The sequence below is a fragment of the Crinia signifera genome, chromosome 1, assembly GCF_055691185.1.
Source record: "Crinia signifera chromosome 1, ASM5569118v1, whole genome shotgun sequence".
In the NCBI taxonomy this organism is placed as follows: Eukaryota; Metazoa; Chordata; class Amphibia; order Anura; family Myobatrachidae; genus Crinia; species Crinia signifera.
Window position 1 is genome coordinate 303,729,868 of NC_139217.1, and position 23,804 is coordinate 303,753,671.

The 23,804-nt window shown below is 39.5% G+C and overlaps 1 protein-coding gene across 8 annotated transcripts in view; it reads right to left on the reverse strand.

Moving 5' to 3' along the window:
- TRPM3 (transient receptor potential cation channel subfamily M member 3) overlaps window positions 1–23,804 on the reverse strand; it is a 637,712-nt gene that overhangs the window by 75,194 nt on the left and 538,714 nt on the right. For 4 of the 8 annotated variants that reach the window (XM_083186086.1, XM_083186082.1, XM_083186088.1 and 1 more), the window contains exons 13-18: window positions 22,719–22,859; window positions 21,146–21,175; window positions 18,348–18,637; window positions 9,740–9,968; window positions 5,255–5,422; window positions 3,765–3,845 (exon numbers count right to left, since the gene is read on the reverse strand). In XM_083186086.1, the coding sequence (XP_083042212.1) occupies window positions 3,765–3,845; window positions 5,255–5,422; window positions 9,740–9,968; window positions 18,348–18,637; window positions 21,146–21,175; window positions 22,719–22,859 (939 nt within the window). The remainder of the gene's footprint in view (window positions 1–3,764; window positions 3,846–5,254; window positions 5,423–9,739; window positions 9,969–18,347; window positions 18,638–21,145; window positions 21,176–22,718; window positions 22,860–23,804) is intronic. The other 4 variants (XM_083186083.1, XM_083186084.1, XM_083186087.1 and 1 more) reach the window with 1 other exon arrangement.

The window sequence follows — 23,804 nt, forward strand, 5'->3', positions numbered from 1 at the left end:
GTGTGGTGTAATTTTCTTATATATGCGATGAGGTCACCCATGGTATGCACCTAGGTCACTTCTGCGTTTTGCTCCCTGGTTTGTCTGTTGTCAGCAGTGAGCCATTAGTTAGTTTTCTATGTCAGTCAGGTCTCTTTAGTTACTGTAGTTATCCTCTTGGTCATCTCCTTCCAAATTCAGGTACCTTGTAAATACGTAAGACCTGGTGGCACCGGAGTTAAGGCGGACTTAATTTACCTTTCCAAATATGGCTATTATAGACAAAGTCCTAGTTTCCGCAGGTATCCGCCATCTTCTAGGAGTAGCCAACAGAGGTAGAGTAGTGTGCACTGTGGCTTTCTAAACAGTGGTCACGGCTGTGGGTTCACACCCAAAGACCATAACAATTACCAAGCACATCAATTTTGTCAAGTCCAATCTCTTGCTGATATGTACCCATCTTTGTAAATACTTAAGCAAGGGTAATTCTGGATCCACAAGATAAGTTAATATACACACAATTGGGGTGCCTTGTCCCTAACAGGGAAGAGGCACCTCAAATGTTGTTCACAGATGTATTGTAAGTGTATTTCTGTAACATGACCATCTCCCGCCTCCATCTCAAATGTTGTTCACAGATGTATTGTAAGTGTATTTCTGTAACATGGCCATCTCCTGCCTCCATCTCAAATCTTGTTCACAGATGTATTGTAAGTGTATTTCTGTAACATGGCCCGTCTTCTACCATAACATATGGCATTGCCTCCATCTGTTGTGCTGGGTAACCATGAAGATGATGATGCAGGTGAGAGATGCTGACGTCATCTGTATGCGTCCCAGCACCGGACGTTTTGGCCGGGGGTGTGGTGGGGTGGGGAGGAGATGGCACCATGAACCCTTTTTAAAGTAAGCTTGTACAAGTTGGTGGTTATTCATGTTTCTCTTGAGAAAGGGGTTGTAGCCCCGAAAGGAGACATTGAGGTAAATTATCCATACTTTGATTGAAAACTTGCTGCAGTGACGTGCTATTTCTGGTCACCTGTGGGAGCTGGGAACCTTGTTTGTTATGAATTCTGCAAAGTCCCGCAATGCATTCATACCTCTAGTGGATTGTGCCGGTCTTCCTGCTGTGTGTGTGTGTATATATATATATATATATATTTATTTATTTCAAGTTTTGTCTCTGATCTTAGAAAGGTATTTGCAGTAAGATTCCAAGACTTTGCAGGGATGCGGAAACTGTCAGATTTGATAAAAACGCCTTTTGAAGTTTCTCCAGTGGGAGCATAGGTGTGCGCTCATTGAGTGCTAGGGGTGCACAGGCACCCACTAATGCTGTGCCCACCCTTATGAACACCTCTGCCGCTAGCAATACCAGCAAAAGACTTTTGCTTTTTAGAACTGTATTCCATTAATAAAAGCACCTATCAATCAATAATGTGTGTATTGCATTATTAATTGTACTAGACCATTGTCATATTACTACTACATACCTGCGTAATCCATATATGTTTATGACTTTATTTGCATGTACTGTTACACAGAGTAATTAGAAGATTAAACATGAAATAGGCAGATTATGGTGTGGCTGAGATATATTGTAGATATATCGTAGCCAGTGCCAATCAATGATGTTATGCCTAATTGGCGGTGTTATACACGCCCAATAGATGGAGCTATGCACACCCCTTTGATGGTGCACCCCCTAATAAAATGTGGTGCACACGCCTATGAGTGGGAGAATGGAATTATGTAGCTGGGAAGGTGTTTGGACTTTCAAAACCTACCCTTCACATGGAGATAATCGACATGCAAGAACATGTTTCCTTAAAAATTTACAAAACTGCATCCACCAAAGAATTTGAGGCTAAGCATGTTTTGGACAAGTACGCAAATTGTAAAAAACTGGCTATTAACATAGCTACCATGTTTGGCTCCACAAACATATGTGAGACCTCTTTTACCAAGATGATTTTTTTGAAGAACAGACATCGATCAAGGTTAACAGATGCCCACCTTGAAGGCACTGTGTATTAGTTGTTCTCCAAGAGTTCCAAACTTAAAAAAACTGGCTCAGGATCGGAAGTGCAATTCCTTACATTAAGGGGGTGATTTTGGTTGATTTGCAAAAGGAAAACCCTTCTTTAATGAACAAAACTATGTGCACCGCAGGTGGGGCTATGTAACATGTGCAGAGAGAGTTCCATTTGGGTTACATTCCAGATATTTGATAGTGATTTTGCAGACCTTGATCAAAATAATAGGAAATATCTGGACTCCATTCAGAGGCGTACCTAGTTATTCGTAGGCCCCATAGAAAAGTTTGTAAGGGCCCCCTATTTAGCAACTGATGGTGATAAATCTATGCAAAACATATTACTTAGACGGCAAAGATGGGCCCCTTTCAGCTTTGGGCCCCATAGCAGCTGCACCCCTTGCACCTATGGTAGTTACGCCCTTGACTCCATTAAAAATGACTTTCCTACCCCTGCACTAGAAGCATAATCCCTGATAAATGGGTATCCACGGCAGAACCCATCAGCTGCGGTAAATTACTGCAGCTAATTGTATACCAGCCAAACAACAATAGTGGTAAAGGACTGCTCTAATAAAAATTAATAACAAACATATGTCAGTAGATCCACATATCTTATATCAAGACACATGAAATGTAAATGGTATGTTTAAAAAAGTAATACTGTAGAAATATAATTTTGAATCCTATTCCTGTGACTTGCTATTGTCTTACTTTGAACACCCGAGAAGCAGTTCAATCAGTAATTTCAGTTTTCAATATCTGCAGCATGTTCATATATTTAAAGAGCTATATGCATACATATATATTTTGCTGTTATTGACATATTTTTGTTTTGTGATTCATTTTTCACTTTATTATATTTATATTACTTTTATGAAATGTGCTATTTAAATTTAACATGTAATGATATCATTTGGATTTGTTTTGGTCAGCAGCTTCTTTGATCAATTCAGTATTGGTCTGGGACATAGTATAAAAAGCACTATTATGAACGTATTTATGTAGAGATAGCAACAGAAAAATAAAAAATAAAAAATAAATATATATTTTTTAAAATGAAATAAAAAAAGTAAAGAAAAGTAAATGAAAATTTAATACAAATAAAAAATTTAAGAAATTAAAAAAAGCAAATGTGTGCAATAAAAGCAGCAATGCTGACCATACATACAAAAATATTAGTATTAAAAACAACCAGTGAAGACCAGCAGAGCTAATTGAACAGCTTTTGTTTTTTACTGTCACTGTTATCTAAATTATTGTTTGTTTTGGGTTTTTTTTTTTGGGGGGGGGGGGGGGGGGGACACATGTATGTACAGTACAGCATTATATGTTATACACAGGGACATCAATACAGTATAAATTAGTCATACATTTTACAAGAACGTGTCCTCTAATGGTGAATAATGACAAAGGAATGTGTTATGAAATGATTATCACCAGAACACTATAATTTAGGACAGTGGTTCTCAACCTCAAGGACCCCCAACAGTGCATGTTTTCCAGGTCACCTGGCAGGGGCACAGATACACACATTGTTCACTGACACATTTTAAAGATCAGAGGTGGAGTTAATTATGTGTGTAGACCTGGAAAAAGTGCACTGTTGGGGGTCCTTGAGGACCGAGGTTGAGGACCACTGATTTAGGAGATAAAATGAAGAATAAGGGAATGATACTGTGGAAGGAATTAGGGATATTGTCCATCCTGCTCACCCTCATAACATAATCTTGGGTCTCCGAGTACTTACAGCATTTAATTTTGTCTTGAAGTCCACCATTCTTTCTTGAAATATTTCGTCAGGTGGGCGACTCCACAATCTCACCACTCCCTGCATAAAAAAGTTTTATTTTAAACTACCCAACCCTAGTTATTTTTTATTATGCTTTCTGTATTTGTTGGATTAAATACTGGAAGATAACTGCCATTATAATTTTTCCCATTTGGTGCACATGATCTCTAAAAGAAGCAATTTGATGCTAACTTGGGAAAATTACACAGTAATATAATACTAAAGGTGGGCATACATCAACCCGATTTGGACCGTTTTTGGCCGATTGCGATCAATCGGCCCGATAAATCGGACCAAATCGGTTCTTCATGACATGGGGTCGGGTCTGATGCGCGGTCCCGTGCCTATCGGACCCGGCCCCAGGGGTCGGACCGGCGGGACATACGATGTAGGTCAGTCGGGGCGGTGAGGAGCAGTGGGGGCGGGCTGGGGAGCAAGCAGTGGGGCAGCAGCGCGTTACCAGATCAGTGCTGGGGCGGGTGGCGGTGACCATCAGTCTCACTCTCGACTGTCCAGCGCTAGCGGGCGGGCAGCCGCGGCTATTACATCTTTAAAATAACATGTCAAATGACTGCCCGGCTAATGATTGGCTTAGATAGAGCACTCTCAGCCAATCAGTGGCCTCCCTCCGCGGCCGCAGATTGGCTGAGAGTGCTCTATCTCAGCCAATCAAAAGCCGGAGAGTCATTTGACACGTTATTTTAAAGATGTAATAGCTGCGGCTGCCCGCCCGCTAGTGCTGGACAGTGGAGAGTGAGACTGATGGTCACCGCCGCCCGCCCCAATCTGGTAACGCGCTGCTGCCCCACTGCTTCCTCCCCAGCCGCCCGCCCCCACTGCTCCTCACCGCCCTGCAGCTCCCTGTTATTTTTTTTACATGTGACTAAATCGCATGTGATTTATCACATGTAAAAAATGGCACATCAAAGTCCTAATCGTATGTGAGCCTCCCGGGGAGCTGCCGGGCGGCTCGGAGGAGAATAGGGTCCGACTTGTCCTCAGGACAAGTCGGCTCTATGTATGGGGGCCTTTAGCGTAAAGACTGCCTATAAAATACTGCCCAGAAAGATGGACTTAGTGAAGTATTTCAAAGAAAAATATATCAATTATACTATGTTATTATATATAAAATATAAAAAAATGCAGTTGCAATGCATGAAGGGGAAGGAATTCAAGACAAAGACACCAGAGGAGTCATTGTTAGAAGTATACAAGACATTCTACTTTGAGCGAACCAGAATAGGGTATTAGTAGACTTCAAGGTTTTCAAGGAGAAAGTTGAGGGACTGAGCAGGATGGTTGAGTGTTAATGGGATGCCACACAGAGGTAAGATGACTAAACATGAAACAAGAAATTGCAATATTCAGTTTCTCTTCAATAACATTATACTGAATTTTAAGGGAGGCGGTATTCTGAGCACTGCCGCCATGGCTGGGATAACTCCTACCGTTAGCTCCATGTCATCGTCTTCTTTGTCTTTTACAGTTTTTTCTGGTTCTTCTACATCCTTCTCCTGCAGATCAATCTCATTTGCCTGTGACATGTATGGCATCTCATCTTTGTTTTTGAACTCTAAGCTTAGAATTGATGGAGGAAGTAGAATTCCTAGAATTACCTAAAATGACAGAAATAAGTAATCAGAAGAATATGTAAAAAGCAACAATGTGTACATAATCCAGCAATGAATTGGACTCAAAGAAAATATATTAGTTGGTGATGTGCTTCATGCACTCACAAAAAGTTGTGTGTACTACAGTATGTCATTTCAATGTGTGTCTTTTTGTGCACTGTATGTGCTGTAGTTATATCCCACATAGAATTACTATAACCATGTGCAAAAAAACATTAGTATACTCTTGAGAAAACTTTACTAATAAATACCCCATGACATTAGTAAATCCACCACAATACTTTACACACCCCATCTACACAGATAACATTGATCCTCCTACCTCTATGTCGGTTTGTTCCTACCCAGTTTGTTTAATCTCTGTTGTTTCCAATTGTAAAGCGCAATGGAATATGCTGCGCTATATAAGAAACTGTAAATAAATAATAAATAAATAAATCCTTGCCAGGCCCCTATATACTGTATTCCTCCTCATTTCATTTTTTAAATAAAATGCCTGGACAAATTGTGGGTATTGATCATTGGGTAGACAGCAAATAGGTCGACACCACTAGGTAGACATACATTAAGGTCAACATGAGTGAATGTCAGGAAGGTCGACATGGGTTAGGTTGACAGGTCATTAGGTCAACACAAGCATTATGTTGACATAGGGAAGGTCGACAGTCAAAAGGTTGACATGGTTTTTTTGTACCAAATGTTTTTGTCCCGAAATTCAACACAGTAGACATGGATACTGAAATGTAGCACCGCGTCCCCTCGCATGGCTCGCTGCGCTTGTCATGCTTCGGGCGCGGTGCCTCGCTACGCTCAGCACACTATTTTATTCTCCCACCACGCCCTAGTGGATGGTAGGGCATGAAATATCGCCTGTCAGTATATGTCGGCTCCAAAAAAAAAGTGATAAACCCCACCTAATGACCTGTCGACCTAACCCATGTCGACCTTCAATCATGTTGACCTTCCTGCATGTTGACCTTAATGCATGTTGACCTAGTGGTGTCGACCTAATGCTTGTTGACCCAGTGCTTGTAGACCTAGTGACCGTATCCCCTAATTGTAGATTTCTGTGAGTACAATGACAACCGTCAAAGGGAGGTTATTTAGATGGGATGGGTTATTGGCAGATTTGAGGATTGTACAGTACTCCCACCTGTAAAATCAACAAAACAACAAATCCGCTGCTTACTGTCCTTAAGTCTTTCAAAGGTGTATAGCTTATTTTTATTGTATAAGAAACCCAATGTCATTGAATCATGAAAAGGCTCCACAATAAGGGCCTATATCCACTGGGTTGGGATAGTTTGGTCGACCATAAGATGGTCAACAGTCATTATGTAGACACCATTAGTTTGACATACAGCAATGTCGACAGGGGTAAGTTAGGTCGACAGTCAAAAGGTCGTCGTGTTTTTTTTTAAATCGAATGTTGACACAGTGGACATGGACACAATTTTAGGTGCACCGCATCCCCTCTCATCGCTTTCTGCGCTCGCCATGCCTCAGACGCGGTGCCTCGCTACACTTGGCACAATATATTATTCTCCCACCACGCCTTGTGGATGGTAGGGCATGAAATACCGCCTGTCGGCACATGTTGGCTCAAAAAACAGTAAAAAAAAAACATGTCGACCTTTTGACTGTCGACCTAACCCATGTCGAACTAACGCATGTGTCGACCCAGACCCCTGTGGACCTTGACCAATGTCGACCTAGAACCCTGTTGAACTGTGTATATATATATGTCGACCCAACGGTGTCGACCTAATGACTGTTGACCATCTTATGGTCTACCATTCGACGGTATCCCTATCCACTGACTGTCAGGGAAATGTGATAATATTCTGGATGACTCCATTCCATCGAACAGAGAAAGATCAGATTCCATAGCCCATATGTCTTTTATTACGCTTTAAGTGACCATGCTTTCTTAATAAACATAAATATACAGGCTTTAATAAAACTTTCCAATGTTGAAGATAGAAATTAATTCCATATCCTATTAGAAAGGTAACATGTAGATAAATGATAGGAGCCAATCCTGGCATAATACCTAATTGTTCTTACAAAATATAGAACATTCAAGGCATAGAAATATAATACTTGTGTCTCAGTCTGGAACAACAGTTGTCATGCATGCCTAGCAGATCACATAGAGTAAGTATACTGTATGTATAAATAAGATGCTGTACAATAGCTGCTGGCACCCCACAGCATACACTGCCATACACGCCCATGACACATTGCAGGTCACTTCCCAGTCTCCATCCGGATCCACCCATAGATCGCAGAAACCATCTCAAATAATAGCGATGCAATGTGCAAATACAGTAAGCCAGTGCACACTTAAGTTGAACATACGCAGAAACAGTTTACTATACTATTTGCACATGCACAGTAGGTGCGCATGTGTGAAAACATGGGTACTGTGTCCACCCCTGAATCAGGCCTTCAGATGCTACCATCCATTTCTGTCCTTCACCACCTACTGTAACTGAGTAGATTTATTAAGCTCGGTGAAGTGATAAAGTGTCTGGTTTTTATCACCGTCCAATCAGCTCCTACCTGTCATGTTTCAAACCAAGCCTGTAACTTCACAGGTAGGAGCTGATTGGCCGGTGATAAAAACCAGACAGTTTATCACTTCACCGAGCTTAATAAATCTACTCATAACCTGAGATGGCAAAAGCAGCGATGGCAGTTGTAGTCATTGGATTTGGCAGTTGCACAGATATGGCAGCCAGGAGAGCATCTAACCTAGCCTTAGGGGTAATGACATTTCCACAGCATTACTTTGCCATTTGCCATTAGATCGACGGTTCCGTGTTCGACAATCACAAGGCCAACTCAAGTTTTCCACATTTTTTGGGGCCTATGTCGACATAGGTCAAGGCAGCCTCCACACCCCACTAGCCGGCCTGGGCTCTGGTACAGTAAATAGTAGCGGTGCCCCCACCCTCTCTGCACCTCAGTCCATGAGCTATTATAAACTGCAACAATGATGCCATTTGATTTGAAATTCCTGTGCTTTGTGTTTGAGATATATCTGTTTATTGAGATATGTTTTGTGATGCAATTTTGAATTTTATTATTATTAATTTTTTGGGATATATCTGCTGAAGAGAAAATATATGAAAATATGTATATACAAAGAAAGGGGTATGGATCATTAGGTCACCACAATGTTGGTCGACAGTCATTAGGTCGACATGCATTAAGGTTGACATGAGTCTAGGTCGACATGCAGGAAGGTCAACATGAGTCTAGGTCGACATGCAGGCAGGTCAACAGGGTCATTAGGTCGACATGGGTTAGGTCGACGGGGTCATATGTCGACATGGGTTAGGTAGACAGTCAAAAGGTCGACATGGGGTTTTTCACTTTTTTCTTTGTTTGCTCCGAATGTCGACACAGTTATCATGTTACAATTATAAGATGGTACTTATGTAATATCTGGGCTCCCGTTTTTCTTATGAGACCGCGTCCGCTCGCCACGCTTCGGGCACGGTGGCTCGCTGTGCTCGCCACACTATATAAAATCAACTCCATGCGTAGTTGGATAGTAGGGGTATGAAAAAATGGGGTGCATTTAACATGGGAGCTCCAGACAGTATTTACTAATGTGGGAATATGGGCCTTTATTTACTCATGTGGGAATATAGTTTTGGCCATTTTAAGTCAAATTACATTCTGGGTGTATCGCCCAGCCGCCGAGATACTGGGACACGCGTATGTGTGAGATGCACGCGCGTCCCAGTCTGATGGAGTCCCTGTAATACTATGATGTAATACTAATGGTGATCATCATGCTGTCATGATGATGGGCCTATTTTTATGTGGAAGCCTGGAGCTGCAGCTCCATCTGCTTTATTGATAATCTGGCCCTGGTGGGTTACGTATGAATAAACAGTGTGTGATTATGTGATTCATGTAAATAAATGTGGTCTATCGGTACATTATACTGATAAACGTGTACATTTCAAAATTAAATTGTACCTGCAAGTCACTGCATAGGCCATCTGTAGCATGCCGAGAGCGATGCCTTTCATTTTATACAACTATTTGGTTGTTAACAAAGTGCTGTACACCATAGTAACAAAACAGCAATACAGTCTTATCAGTCTACCACATGATAGATTGTGTGGTTGCCATGGTTTATTTCAAATATATTCACTATAATAATACTAATAATAATGATACAAAAATAGGTTTAGTATACATTAGAACATACTCAAGAAAAAAATATGCCCATAATGTTATAAAAATGATCCGCTTTCAGATACTGTACATAGGAAAACTAACCTTAAGTCCAGAATTTTTGCGCATCCGGAGTCTGCCCATCCACATATCGGTCAGCAGCATTTGGCTGCATGTGTGAGCAATGAAGTCCCGGTGCTTGGCTGCTACGGCAAGCTGCAGGCATGTGGCATTGCTCCAGTTCTTTAGCTCATAGGTCAGCAGTTTCATTGCCAGCTGCTCATCCTGCTTGTATGACTGGTCCAATAATTCTACTGCCAGCTGCGCAAACTCCCTGAAACATAAAGCTCACGTTTACCAATCTCATTTCATCAGAGAATGCTTTTTTGTGGAGACCGGTTAGGTATGATGTTAGATAAATAGGACACAAATGACATTATGAAGCAGTAACAGGAGCTATACTGATCATTGTTCCCTTAAAATGGATGCTAAAAGGGAATATGATATGTCCAAAAGACACATATGGGGGAAGTGTTGCGTAGTGGAAAAGAGAATCTGTAAGGTACAATATCAGTGTGACAATGTTCAGTATAGAACATTTGGTCACCTCTAGACTGGCTTCTTGGAGGTTATTCATATGTAAACAATTGAATGTAGTATGAACGGACTCCGTATGCTTTTCCGACGGATGAGATGCTTGCAATCAGAAGACCAACAGAAGCTGGATAAGTATACCTACCCTTTGCCCCTAACCCGGATAGCGGCATACCGGGATACCGGCATCAGCATCTCCACAGATGTAGGGACTCTGGCACCGGTGTTGTGGCCACCCATTGGGATTCTGGTGGCAGTATTTTGACTGCCGGCATCCTAATCACTGGCATCGTAACCACATCCTGTACAAACGCTCACACTTGATAATGAAGACTTTTCAAATTCTTTATCAGCAAAACATTATATGAGTGAGGACAGTAGAAAATTATTCATTTGTATACATAGGTGTCTATGTACTAAGCCTTGGAAAGAGATAAACTGAATGGAGAAAAAGTATCAACCATCTAGCTTCAAACTGTAAATTTTGAAATGCAGCCTATATCATGACAGTTAGGAGCTGATTGGCCAGTCCTTTATCTCAGTAGGCTTTATCTTTGTCCAAGGCTTAGAACATAGACCCTTATATCTACTCTTAAGTTAGCAGAGTGCACTTAAAAAGAGGGTCAGAGGTATGTCCTCTTTGTGATTTCGAAAATCATATTATTTGGAATAATTAAATAAAGAAAAAGTATTATATTGAAGTGAAGGATAATTTGAGAAAGGACGAAATAAAATCTAAAAAGATTAGCAATAATGGAAGTAAGGTACAGCAAATTGCTGAGGTGCCTGTGCTAGTTTTCTGTGTTGTGGTTTGGGGATATAAAGGTTCATGGAAGAACAAGTTTGAATACAGGTGCAATTTCCATCAGTAGCCGAGTCATGCACGAGTACGTGCTAATGAGCTGAATAACACATTACTAGATACTGTGCGGAATGCAGCATGGAGAAAAGCTTGAAAGCATTTCTACAGTGTCTAAGAATTCCGACCAGTACATATCCTCTCATAAATGTCTCTTCTGAAGTGGAAAGATACACTTTAGAACTACATCGTTAAATCCTAAAAAATATTGAACGCCAAGTTGTATAAGCACCTTAAGGAGTTCTCCTGAAAACATGAAGAAAAGCATAATAGCTGCCGAAAAATAGTTGTAAAGTGAGGCTAGAGCGTTTATGAACGGCAAAAATATGGTTATGAAGTCCATCATCATTCTGCCCCGTAACCAATCATTTACTAGGCAGGGAAAATATGGGCTGATTTGCATGTGACGCACACAAATACTGAGCTTTGTTTTTATACTGAAATTTGTAATTAAGCCAGGTAGGCGTTATACATGCCATTCCCAACTCTAAATGTGTAATGTTCATGAATTTACCGCTGATATTTTCCCAAGGGGCAAAGTTGTTCATTTTATGCACCCATTTGCTTCCAGCAGGACAAAAACATAACTTAGCTTATGTAAATTGGTCACTTTAGGCTTACTAGTATAAATAAACAGATATTTACATAAAAAAAAATATTGAGACTCAAATTAAGCCTGGAACTTACATACGGTATTTTTTCTAGCTAGTAACATTGTAGATGCAGATTTCACCTATGGATTACATCTCCCCCAGTTACCTGTGGCTGGCAGTGACTTCCAACTGGAAGTGCTACCTGTCAATCACCTGCTTTGATAGGCAGGCTGGGATTAGCAGAGGCCTGACATCGTGTAGGAAGCCACTTAATGCTTTAAAGTCAGTTGTACCCAGCTTCTATGGGATGCAAATGATGCAGTCCATAGAAGCTGGTGTTTTGAACATGCACAGTCCCACTGCCACTTATGCGTATTTGCCATCCCGACACCTGCTCGATCCATTGTGCAGGTGTCAGGACCAGTCTGGCTGGGGCTTGTCTTTTTCACCTCGTACTGCAGGCAGTCAGGGCAGCAGCAGCCCCCCTCCTCCAAAGAGTTAAGAGTCACAATTGAATTTGAACCTTCTGTGTTAAAGGAAGCATAGTGAGTGGTCATTGTATTTAGCAGAAATTGACAAATGACACCACATTAATATGTAATCAGATGGTGTAAAAATTTTTATGTTTTTGATATGGCTACAAATTTACATGAATTTATACAAGTGTCTATTCATCAAATGGGAGTGTATAAATTAATTGAAAAATCAACCCTTTCGCAATGTAAGTTACTGTAAACAATTGAAGACATTTAAGAAATTCCACATTGTTTGCCATCTGAAAGATTTTACAGAACATTATTCTAGATCTTTTTGATTTTATATGCAGGTGTTACAATCCTTATGATATAACAGTAGGTATAAATGTATTTTGAACAAAGGAAAATTATTTTTAAACCACTCCTGTCTTTGAATTAGCAACATGAAAATACAGATCTTTCAAGACCTTGGTAGAGCTCCGCTGCTGATTGGCTAGGGGAGGACCCAGTGTCTGATGTCACCAGCCAATCCCCCAGTTCAGGGGATGAGTCGCAAGTGTAAACAAATACATTTACGGCTTCACCAGTGTAAGGTCAGGGCAATGCACTTTTTTTTTAAACCAGTGGATGCCTACTTGAAAAGAAGAGAACACAATCTACGCCGGAGTATAATTTCCTTCCACAGGTACCCCTGTTGGATTGAGAACAGGACTCCTTCATTGGAATCCATAGGTGAGTATGTATGAATGATTGTAGAATGACGTCACTTTATACATATTTGGTGGCCGTACATACGGCTGCGAAATAAGTATACAAATGGATACGAATACGAACGGGTACGAATGGCTACGACACCAGAAAATACGAATGAGGAGAATATGAGGTACTTGTGTAGTTTCACGGCGCCAGCATCGCGCCATGGGTCTGAATCCCCTTGCGGGGCTCGCTTCGCTCGCCCACGCTGCGGGCTCGGTGGCTCGCTATGCTTGCCACGCTCGCCACGCTATTTAAAATCAACTCCATGCCAACATGGATAGTGGAGGTATGAACTATCCATGTTGGCATGGAGTTAAGTTACTTTTTTTAACATAGTTTGTGGCGAGCGTAGAAACCGGAAGTAGCACGGCGCCATGCTGGCGCCATGAAACTACACAAGTTTGTTGTATTCTTTCTTCATATTTTCGGGTAACTTTATTAAGATGGCCTTATACAGCCAATACCACTATGAACGGGTACTGTACAAACTGAATCGGCCGTATACGGTTATCATAGTAAATTTACCCCCTTGTTGTGTGCTGCTCTCCCCAGTGGTACAAAGATAATAGAATATAATAGATAGAAATCTGATTGGTTGCTATGGGCAACATTTTAATAGAACTTCCATATTTGTAAATTTACCCCATCATATCTGAGCTTGTCTGGGCTGAGATTCTGTTGTCCTGCAAGTCTGGGATGATTGCCTGAATCAGCAGCTGTGGGGTGCACCTGTGATTTGTGACTTGATTATTCCTGGTCCACAGCAGAAAGGGCACCATTTCACTGGATGTAACCTCAGGAGGATCTAAAGGGGTTTGCCTGCCTAATCTCTCACTGTTCCTACAGGTACCTGGATTTAGAGGTTGGATTGACATAAAACACCAGCTGTGGTGGTGAACTTCTATCCAATCAGTAGATATAAGCTGTTACTATTTGTTTACCATGTTACCATTTCTTTGAGTTTTCAGCATGGAAGAATTGATAAAACACTGGAGAAAAAATTGCTCCTGTAGCTGTAAAAAATCTGGCGAGATGCTGTTTTAATTCTTACTTAGCGGGATTGCAAGAGGGATTTTCCAGGAAAATATTTTATCTAACAAAAATAGAACATTGAGGAATCAGTTTTCCTTTATGTAAGAATACGTATTCATTCACTAACATCATTAAGGTATCGTCATTGTGGGACATTATTTTGGAGTGTACAATCTGCACTAGCTGTTCCTGGTTCCATGCAGCCATTAATGTCACATTATACTCCATAAAACATTGCAGACATGTTTTGACAATATTTTGCTTTGTTTTCTAACAGAATTACTGTATAGTCTTAAACATATATCAGTTGCTATGGAAATACAGTATGTGTTATCCAAATAGGGATTTCTGAAAATAATCTCATAGGACAGTTATAGATTTATTAGGAATACAGAGATTTGACAAATTCTTTCACACTTAAATCTGCAGAATGAGAGCATGCATTAATTGGATACTTAAGCTGAGTATCGTAAAAGTGATAAAGGAAAATGGGATTCTAATTGCGAGATCAATTGACCTTTACAGACTATAGGTAATACAATTTTGTTAGCACAATGAGTAGGAAACAAGAGAAAAATTAGTACAAAAATGTTTATATTTCTTAATGAAAGGGTTAAAATGCATTCTGTTTGATAAAAGTTTATACCGCTATTTGTACTTGCAAAATGTGTTGACAAAGTTCTATGGTTGACCGCTAATTACCATTTAACAAAAGGATAAGCAGAGGCATAACTCTGGGATGAAATGGAGTCATGTGCCACCCAGTGCCAGATTAAGCCTTTGGGGGGCCCGGGGTACTTTAGACCGGGGGCCCCCCTTGCACTTGTCATTACTGTCCGCACACTGCATGGGAGAATATTATACTGTCAAAACACAGAGTAAACTTAGTTAATGGTTAACTGCAGGGGATATATATATATATATACACACACACACACACACACACACACACACCACATGAAAAGCCTGTGTTTGTCCCTCTGCCCCTTACTCTGGAGGAGACCTCACAGTCCTAGTGCTGCCTCTGATTACAAACCCTCCCATGACTAAGCTGCTGCTGCTGTTCTCCATGGACCTGAGAAGCATGTAATGAGCTCCACCAATCAGAGCTCAGCACAAACTTCTCAGCCTCTGTCCTCTGGTGCAAAGTGTCAGGGGACTTAGTCAAGTCCCAGAAATGCACTGCACACTTGTGCAATCAGTGTGCCTTGGCTCCCGATGTTCAGCACCATAAATCATTGTCACATTGGCAGATAGGTGAAGCTGCAGCACTACCCCACCCATGGACAAAACCTTTAGCTCCAAAAAATAAATAAAAAAATAATCATTTATTTACAAAATACATGCCAACCACAGGGGGCCCCTAACTAGAGGGGGGCCCAGGGGCACTGACCCCTTGTGCCTCCATTATAATCCGGCCCTGGTGCCACCTCTCCTTCATTGCAAGTTTGAATCAGTTCATTGGAAGCTGTCAATGTCGCATCCGTGTCTGACTCCCCCTCCCAGCAGGACCATAGGCATCACAGTTTCTTTATTTTAAACACAATATACATAACATACATACATACACAAGTGGATACATATATTTTTACAAGGTGCTGTGTGCATGCGTGCGTGCATATGTGTGGGTGTGTGTATGGGGGGGGGGGGGGGGCACCAATATTTTTCTTGCCTCCGGGCAACTGGGACGAACTTATGCCACTGAGGATAAGCAATGGGTTCCTGAATAGTGTGAACAACAGAATACAGTTTCTCTAGGCACTCATCTTTTTGGAGTGCATTTATAGTCTCTATTAATTCTTCATCTGGTGCTCCTCGGACCATTCACTATCAATCTCAGACTGTGAATCTGATTCTTTGATGCGTCTTCAATTGTGATTGATCATACTAGACACCATTATAAAATCACACCAAATGCTATTGCTGTTCTATTCTAATTTAGGGGTTTCGAGTTGATCAAGTCCCCAGTTCAGAATCACTTTGGGGTAACAAGTGGAACAGAGTCCCAGCTCAGGTGTGTTGTCAGTTTTGAACTTAGATTTAAAAATTAAACCCAGGTTTTGTATTGCATGAAAACTGGTCCACATTACATGATTTTAGCTGTTTTATTAATTTGATTGATTTTATAGGAATCCAAAAAATAACAAAAAAACAAATACTCATAGGTTTATTGACTTCTGACCAAATTGACCCTACTCTCTATTTGTTTTTTAAGTTATTAAAACTATAATCATCAATGGGGCAGGGAATCCTGTGAATATATAATATTCATATGAATTGTTGCATAATAAGACAGTGCTATATAAAATGAAACCGTACTACTGTAAATAAATAATGGGAGGTAAAATTGATGTTATATAAATAAACTTTCGGTGGGATTTGACAAGAATTAAACTGAAATACAATATATTTAAATATATATTAAAATATGACTCTCAACTAGCACAGATGGCACATGCATTTAAATATAAATATGTAAATTATATATCAAAATGATAAAGTATTAATGCATAAAAGTACTAAATATAAAATACTATAATCTCACTTTCTGCAGAGATATAGCTGTTGTCACTAAACAAACAAAAAAGCGGACTTCACAATACAAGCCAGTGTTATACATGTCGGACTGATAAGCCCTCTCTATTAGTATGTATTTTAAGCAATATCAATTCCAGAGTTTTGCCTGAGATCAGCTGATTGCTTTTCTACCAATCCTGAACCAGATTACATGCAAATGACCCCTGAGACCTATAAGCAGCTAGGGAGACCTATATAAGTCTCTGCCTGAATCATTGCTAGTACAACCTCTACTGTAAGCTACTATCTACTGTAGCTTCAGTCTGCACTGCCGTTACCATAGTCCACAGTCTCCAGTGTGTCCCTGTTGTGCTTCATGTACCAGCTTATATAACTGAGCTACGTTCAGTTCCCAGTGTGTTTCAGTTGTGCTGGCAGTATTACTAAGCACTACCCACATTCTTCGGTATATTCCTGTTGTGTTGCCAGTATTACTATGCACTATCGAGAGTTTTCTGTGTGCTGCTATTACTCTAGGCACTGGTCCTCACTAATAAGCACTATCGTTAATCTGCAGAGAGAGGCAGAGCTGGAGCCTGGATAAAATATCTTATTGTTTCACAGGCTCAATTTTATCTTTTGCAATCTTAAATATATATATTTTGGATTAGCAACTGAGCCCAGTGCACTGCTGGAGGCTGGAAGCTCCAGCCACCTGCCTTCCTGGTTCCCTTCTCAGGGAGTTGAGTAGACCCTTGAACTACAGCTGTTTTAGATCCAGAGCTCAATGAGGTCCAGCTAAAGAGATCCTACAAGGCAGATTATAGTGCAGGAGAGCTGTAACTGGTCCTGGCCGAGGAGGGTATTAGACACCATATGATGCCAGAGCCTTTCATTTTCGCCCCAGGTTCCAGGTACCAATAGGAGAGACCCTTCATCCAAGGAAAAGTGTCCCTGAAGTTTGCAACACAGCCTCTCTACAGCCTGAGTATGGGGCTATGGGGGCTGCCCAGAGCAGCAGCCGCCTGGAGGCCATGGAGCAGCAGCCGCCTGTAGGCTCTGCAGCCCCTTATATAATCTTTATTTGCCAGTACTTACTGCTAATCAGTGATTTACAAACCTCTATTTGTTCTTCCAGTACAAAAAAACAGGTATGGTATTGATATCCATGTGCACAGGATCCCATTCAGCATATGGACAGCGGCATACCTACATTCAAAATCCACACAGATTTTGGTAAATATTTTAACCTTAATCTTAATCTTGAGTAGCCTAATTCTTCCCAACCCATCATGCAGCCTAACCATATCTGTCCCCTCCTGTAGCCTAACCCTAACCTTCTCCCTAATTATAACTCTAACCCTGCAATTAATCCTAACCCCAGTACTTGCCATCAGGATGCTGTTGTCAGCATTCTGACTACCAGGATCCTGAGTGCCATGATCCTACATCCCAGTAAGCCAAATTAGTTTCTTATGAGAAACCATATTAAACCTTCTTGTAATCATTATATGGCCTACAGTCATATACATACATTGGGTTGAATCCAGACAAATAACAGATGCTGACATTGTGTTTCCGAACTTCAGTCCTCAAGGAATCTTAACAGTGTATGCTTTCCAGGTGTCCTTCTAAAATCATATTTAAAATAATGAGAACACCTGTTTATCTTTTAAATGTGTCCATCAGTAATAGATACACCTGTGCCCCAAACGGAGTATGGAAAACATGCAATATTCGGTGTCCGCGAGGACTGGAGTTGAGAAACATTAATGCAAGCAGTTTGACAGGCTTCCACTTTTTCTTGGTATGTCTCATTGACATAACATGTGATCTACCACACTTAAATTAAAAATATATTTTACCTAATTAAAAATTATATTAACCTGGAGTTGTGATTTAGCTCTTGTGATATGTCATCAACCATGTCATTTTCAGATGCTTCATGCGCCATTGCTTTGCAGAGCTTGCAGGCTACTAGAGCCTTGGCCATTGCCTCCTCGCCATGCTGCCAGAAGAACAGAGCCATCTTCTGCCTCTTCATCAGCACTGCCCATACCATGAGCTCATGAAAAGGGAAAAGGAAATGATTGATTTCTGGGTCATCTAAATCAATGTCCACCTCCTCTTCTCTCTTTTTTGTAGTATTCCTTCCTCTCCTCATAGGAATATCATCCTGTCACAGACATCATGGTTAGAGTTATAGATCACAATATCATATTTATATTCATAGGTACATATACAAGCTGTTTAATGATCCTTATCGCAGTACTAATGACATCAGAGATAAAAGTAACATTTAAATTTGTGGAATTGAATGACACTGAGTTAAAACATTGTATAATTGTTGGTTATGTTTTGAATAGCCTTTCTTAAATGTAAAACTGCATTCCATTGTGAATCTAGAGTACAGCGTGTCAAGATAATATTGGCTGCCTCTGTATGTAATAAGAATGAAGATAAACTCCCGTTTCTTTGATGATCTTTAGCATTGTATTGTTAACGCAAATGTTTTCAAAAGGACGATCTTCTGTAGCATAGATCTGTTGTTCTTTATGTATATGACCAGAAAGGAATGTTAGTTGTGTACCAAACAAATAACATCACAGTAGTAGGCTCTGGGTTCTCCCAATGAAAACATTACTATTCCGAATCTGTGGGTGGCATGACCTGTATTCTCACAAAATTAGAAACAATTAACTACTTTTAAACAAAGGGATGAAGGATGAGTTTTAAAATATAACTTTTATTTAATTATTTCAAAAACAAAAAGATGTGAACAACACTCAACAGGAGTAAGCAAAGTAAATATTCTAAAAATAATGGGCAAGGTTAGCAGAGTATATTGGGCGAAGTGGTTAACTCTTTGAATGCCAACATCTCTGAGAGTGATGTGCAAAATATCCGCAAAAAATGCCATTGTCGCTCATATTTGTTATGTAAATTCAAATAAAAAATGTTGTATAAAAAAAATATATTTTCTATATACTGTAAAGTAAACATTACAGGTCATTATGATGAATAACAATGTTTTCACACCTACTTTGACAAAATTAACTTGGCACTCAAAGAGTTATTATTTCTGCTGTCCTATCAGCACTTATACGATATGTTTTGATAAATAGATATTTTTAAGTATCAGTAGGTGTCTTTTTATATTATATTTGTTGGTCTTTTTTCTATTGGAGTGACATTTTATTATAGGACCCTAATAAATGTTTCCGATAGTCAGCCAGCACCATAATTGTCAATAGTTGCAGTTGTGCATCATGCTGCCCTCAATCATGTGACTTTAGTATATAATAGACTAATTGCCAGAATAACAGATCAGGGTTTGCCCATTACATGTAGAAGTTGTATTTTGGTATGTAAGGTATTAGACCATAGAAAATGTTTAATAACTATACGGTGTATTTTATTAAATTGAATTGGATTATTACCATCATAACTGTACATTGGATGGGATAGCCTGAAAATATTTTTTTATAAAAATGGCCCCAAATACTTTTACAATCTATAGCTTGCAGTATGACCCTATAGCTGTTGTGAAACTACACATCCTAGAATGCCATGTCATTGTTTTAGCATTCCCTAATAGCAAAACTGTAGCAAGGCATGATGGGACTCTCACAACAGCTGGAGGGCCATAGTTTGGAGTAAGGTAATGTCTAAAAAAAATAATGTTCTAAGTGAGCCTACATACAAACTATTACAACAATACCAAACAGTTTAGAAGGGAAAGCAGAGGCAGGATTGGAAATGCTTGGTATCTGTTATAGCTATTTGCATATAATTATATAAGATGGTGACTCGACACAGAATCTCCGGGCATTATCCTCTCTACTGATCCATGACAGCTGAAATTTTTTTTTACACTAGTGACCTGCCATGGCGTCGCATGGGAGCAAGTTTGGATTTATGGAGAATTTTTCTGTAGAAGCAGGATAATACGTATTAATCTCTACATAGTATATAATAAAGTCCATCGTCATATATCTTTAATGGTTAAGGCAGAATAAGCCAAGAGAGTGCTCGGATGGCTACTCTTTGTTTGATTTGCTTCACTAAAATTGTCACAGCTCGGCTCCTTTCTGTCATATATTATACACACCTAAACCTTAATCAAAAAATGCTCTATAGAATTGTGAAAAATGCATCAAAATCTATCTGGTGGTTCTTGAGATGAACCCAAACAGACAGAAGCCTACGGGGGATGTTATTTTATATAGAGATTTTAATTCATATATTTATATATGAATGATTATTAAAGCAAATAAATCTACAAGATGTCATCACAACATTAATGTTACTTGCGTATTCTAAAAATTTAACAAAATTGAATTATAATGTTCTATGTCTACAAGAATTGTTGTTGACATAGAACAACAATTCTATCTAGAATTCCTAAATTATGAATAGAAGAAATGGGCCAGCTTTAATCTTTTGCTCATACATTAGGTTTCATTTTTATAGTGGTATTCTCACACAGTGAAGTGGTTCCCAAACTTTTTGGGCCACTTCCCCTTGGCTCGATAAATATATTCCCGGTGTCCCTAAACCATTGGGGCAGATTCATCTGTAAACAATCACCCACCCACCCCCACCCCCACTCCTCAAAAAATAAGAGGGATACAGTAGTTTCCCCTTTGGGATCACTGCCATAGTTAACAGAAGAAAAACTCACCTCCATTCCTAATAACTTCAGTGCTTTCGGCTGTATAGGACATAATAAAGAACAATGTGAACATATGTAATATATAGTGCTTGTAATGCAGATTTATACTATACGCTTCATAAACAAAAATGCAGAAAGGTATTATACTGTATGTATACTGTATGTACAATTGGATGAGGACAGAGATAAACTGATTGCTAATGTAAACTTTAATTACAAAGGATTTTACTTGGAAGTAAAAAGGAAGAAGGATAAGAATCATAACAGGAGGGAAGAGCAGCGTCTATTAACAGATTTTAATGTGACCATAAAACAAAGAGGAAATCAGAAGGTGTTAATGTTTTGTCAGCAGGAGAGATTGATTTAATGCTGTAATGGGTGACCGTAGTCACCAGTGTATGCTCATTCAGTGTTGTTTTCCTCACTCTTTGCCTTCCCAGATGCAATATTGTTATTGAGAAACTGATATAATTGAGAGTGATAAACAACCAACCAATTAGCTCCTGTCTGACATTTTTCAAACACAGTCTGTGACATGGCAGGTAGGAGCTGATTGGCTGGCTGTTTATCACTCTCCATTTTGTTACTTTTAAAGCGTAGTGCATCTGGTCCATTGGCATTAAGTTGCCCAACTAGCACAGTGTACATAATGGTTCAAGTAATGGTTCCATCAGTAAGTTAAATTGGCACAGCCATCTGACAGTCACTTTAAGAACGTTAGACCCTTCCCTCTCCCGCAGTATATTGGGATAGGTGATTGCTAACAAGCATGGAATAAATTAAGCCTTTTTTTTATTCCTTGGCTGCAAGGCACCCCCCCAGTCATTGCGCCCTAGGCTGTGGATGTACCAGCCTATTGGTTAACCAGGTATGGGCTAAGAGGTCTATGTACTAAACCTTGTAGAGTGATAAAGTACCAGCCAATCAGCTCCTAACTATGATGTTACAGACTGTGTTTGATAAATGACAGGAACTGGTCGAATGGTACTTTTAACCTTTGATTTTTAGACAGTGAATGTAATTTATTGTTACATAATAATAACACACATAGTAATAACAAAGGAGAAATCCATAATAATAATATAAACACATCATACAAAAATATTACATTTTTGCTATTGCTACAAAGTATAGGTGTGTGTGGACACATCTGTTTTGCTCACACGTTGAACCAGCTACTATAGTCCTTTAATTTGCTATTTATTTTACCCAGTCCATTCATATTACTGTATGGATTTGTTACAAGAATATGACCAAACAGACTTACTAAAATACAATAGAAATAGTCATTTTTACCCATGCAATAACAAATATTGGGATAGCTGTATGAAGCAGTAAAAATAGTATACAAGTCTGCTACGGCAGAAGTGTGCCAATGCAACCAATCTCCAAATACTGTACTACTATCATTTTATAGAACACACTTGATAAATGTTACGTCAAAGCTGATTGGTACCTTTCCACTGTTTCACTTCACTGTTTTCACTACTTCATACTGTACATCTCCCCTTATATTCCTTCCTCATTACATTTGTGTCGGTATGGGCAGATCAAAAATTGTTATGGTAAAATGTAAACTTACTCTTTTTGGCCCAAATAAATTGTGATAAAGAGTTCGAAACCTTTTCCTGGTATAATTGCAACGATACGCTCCTCCCATCAGATACTCGATAACAAGACCAATATCGATCAAACTTATTCTGTAATCTGGAGGTAGATTTCCCTGTGAAGAAGGCACACACAAGAATGGTGGTACGCACACACAAACATAGGCTGTAAATCAACATTTATAAAGATACAATAAAACAACAATTATTTAAAGTAATTTATTTAAAATAAATGAACTGAAATGTATGGAAACAAATGAATTATATTAGGCTATGTAATTCACCTTAAAATAGATCCAACCGAAACCTGGATATTCTCGCTTGGAAAGAAGACATAAATCAAATAAGAAGGTGCAGCAATCGATGAACATTACAGTTATCAATTGTAATCCTGAGTGACTAGCACCCAACTGCCCTCATAAAGCCAAACGTCCTTGTCTTTATTGGTTCACGTGTCTGTATTACAAGGGGCCATTGCAAGAAGAGTTATGTTTTATTAGGTGAAGATGTTTCTATATGTGAATATTAAAAATATTTAGAAATGGCTGTGGTATACATGGTAGTGCCGAATTCATTATTTACTCTATATTGTGTATTCTGTCTTTTGTTATTGTACTGTATGCATATCAGGTGCCGGATGACTGCCCGACAATCGGGATCCCGACAGTCAGTATATCGACAGCTTTGCATCTTTGCACTTGCCCCCCTGTCAGAGCACCGGCAGTCGGGATTCTGATGTCGGTATACTTACTGTCGGGATCCCCATTGTTGGGCAGTCATACTACACCCATGCACATCAGGATAACTGAGGGACAGTCAATAAATTGACCTTTTAAAATTCTATATAAAAGTTAATTTGCTATCAATCTCCAAATACAGACAGCCTTTATATACAGTATCTGGATAAACTGAAAGAATACATACAGTACACACCTTAGAGAAATAAAAAATATTCTAATTTGCTGTATTCTTAAGTCCCTTATAATATTAACGTTGTATACATCCAATTCAAATGAATTACTTTAAATCCTAATATTCCTAAAATAAATAGCAAAGTGTTT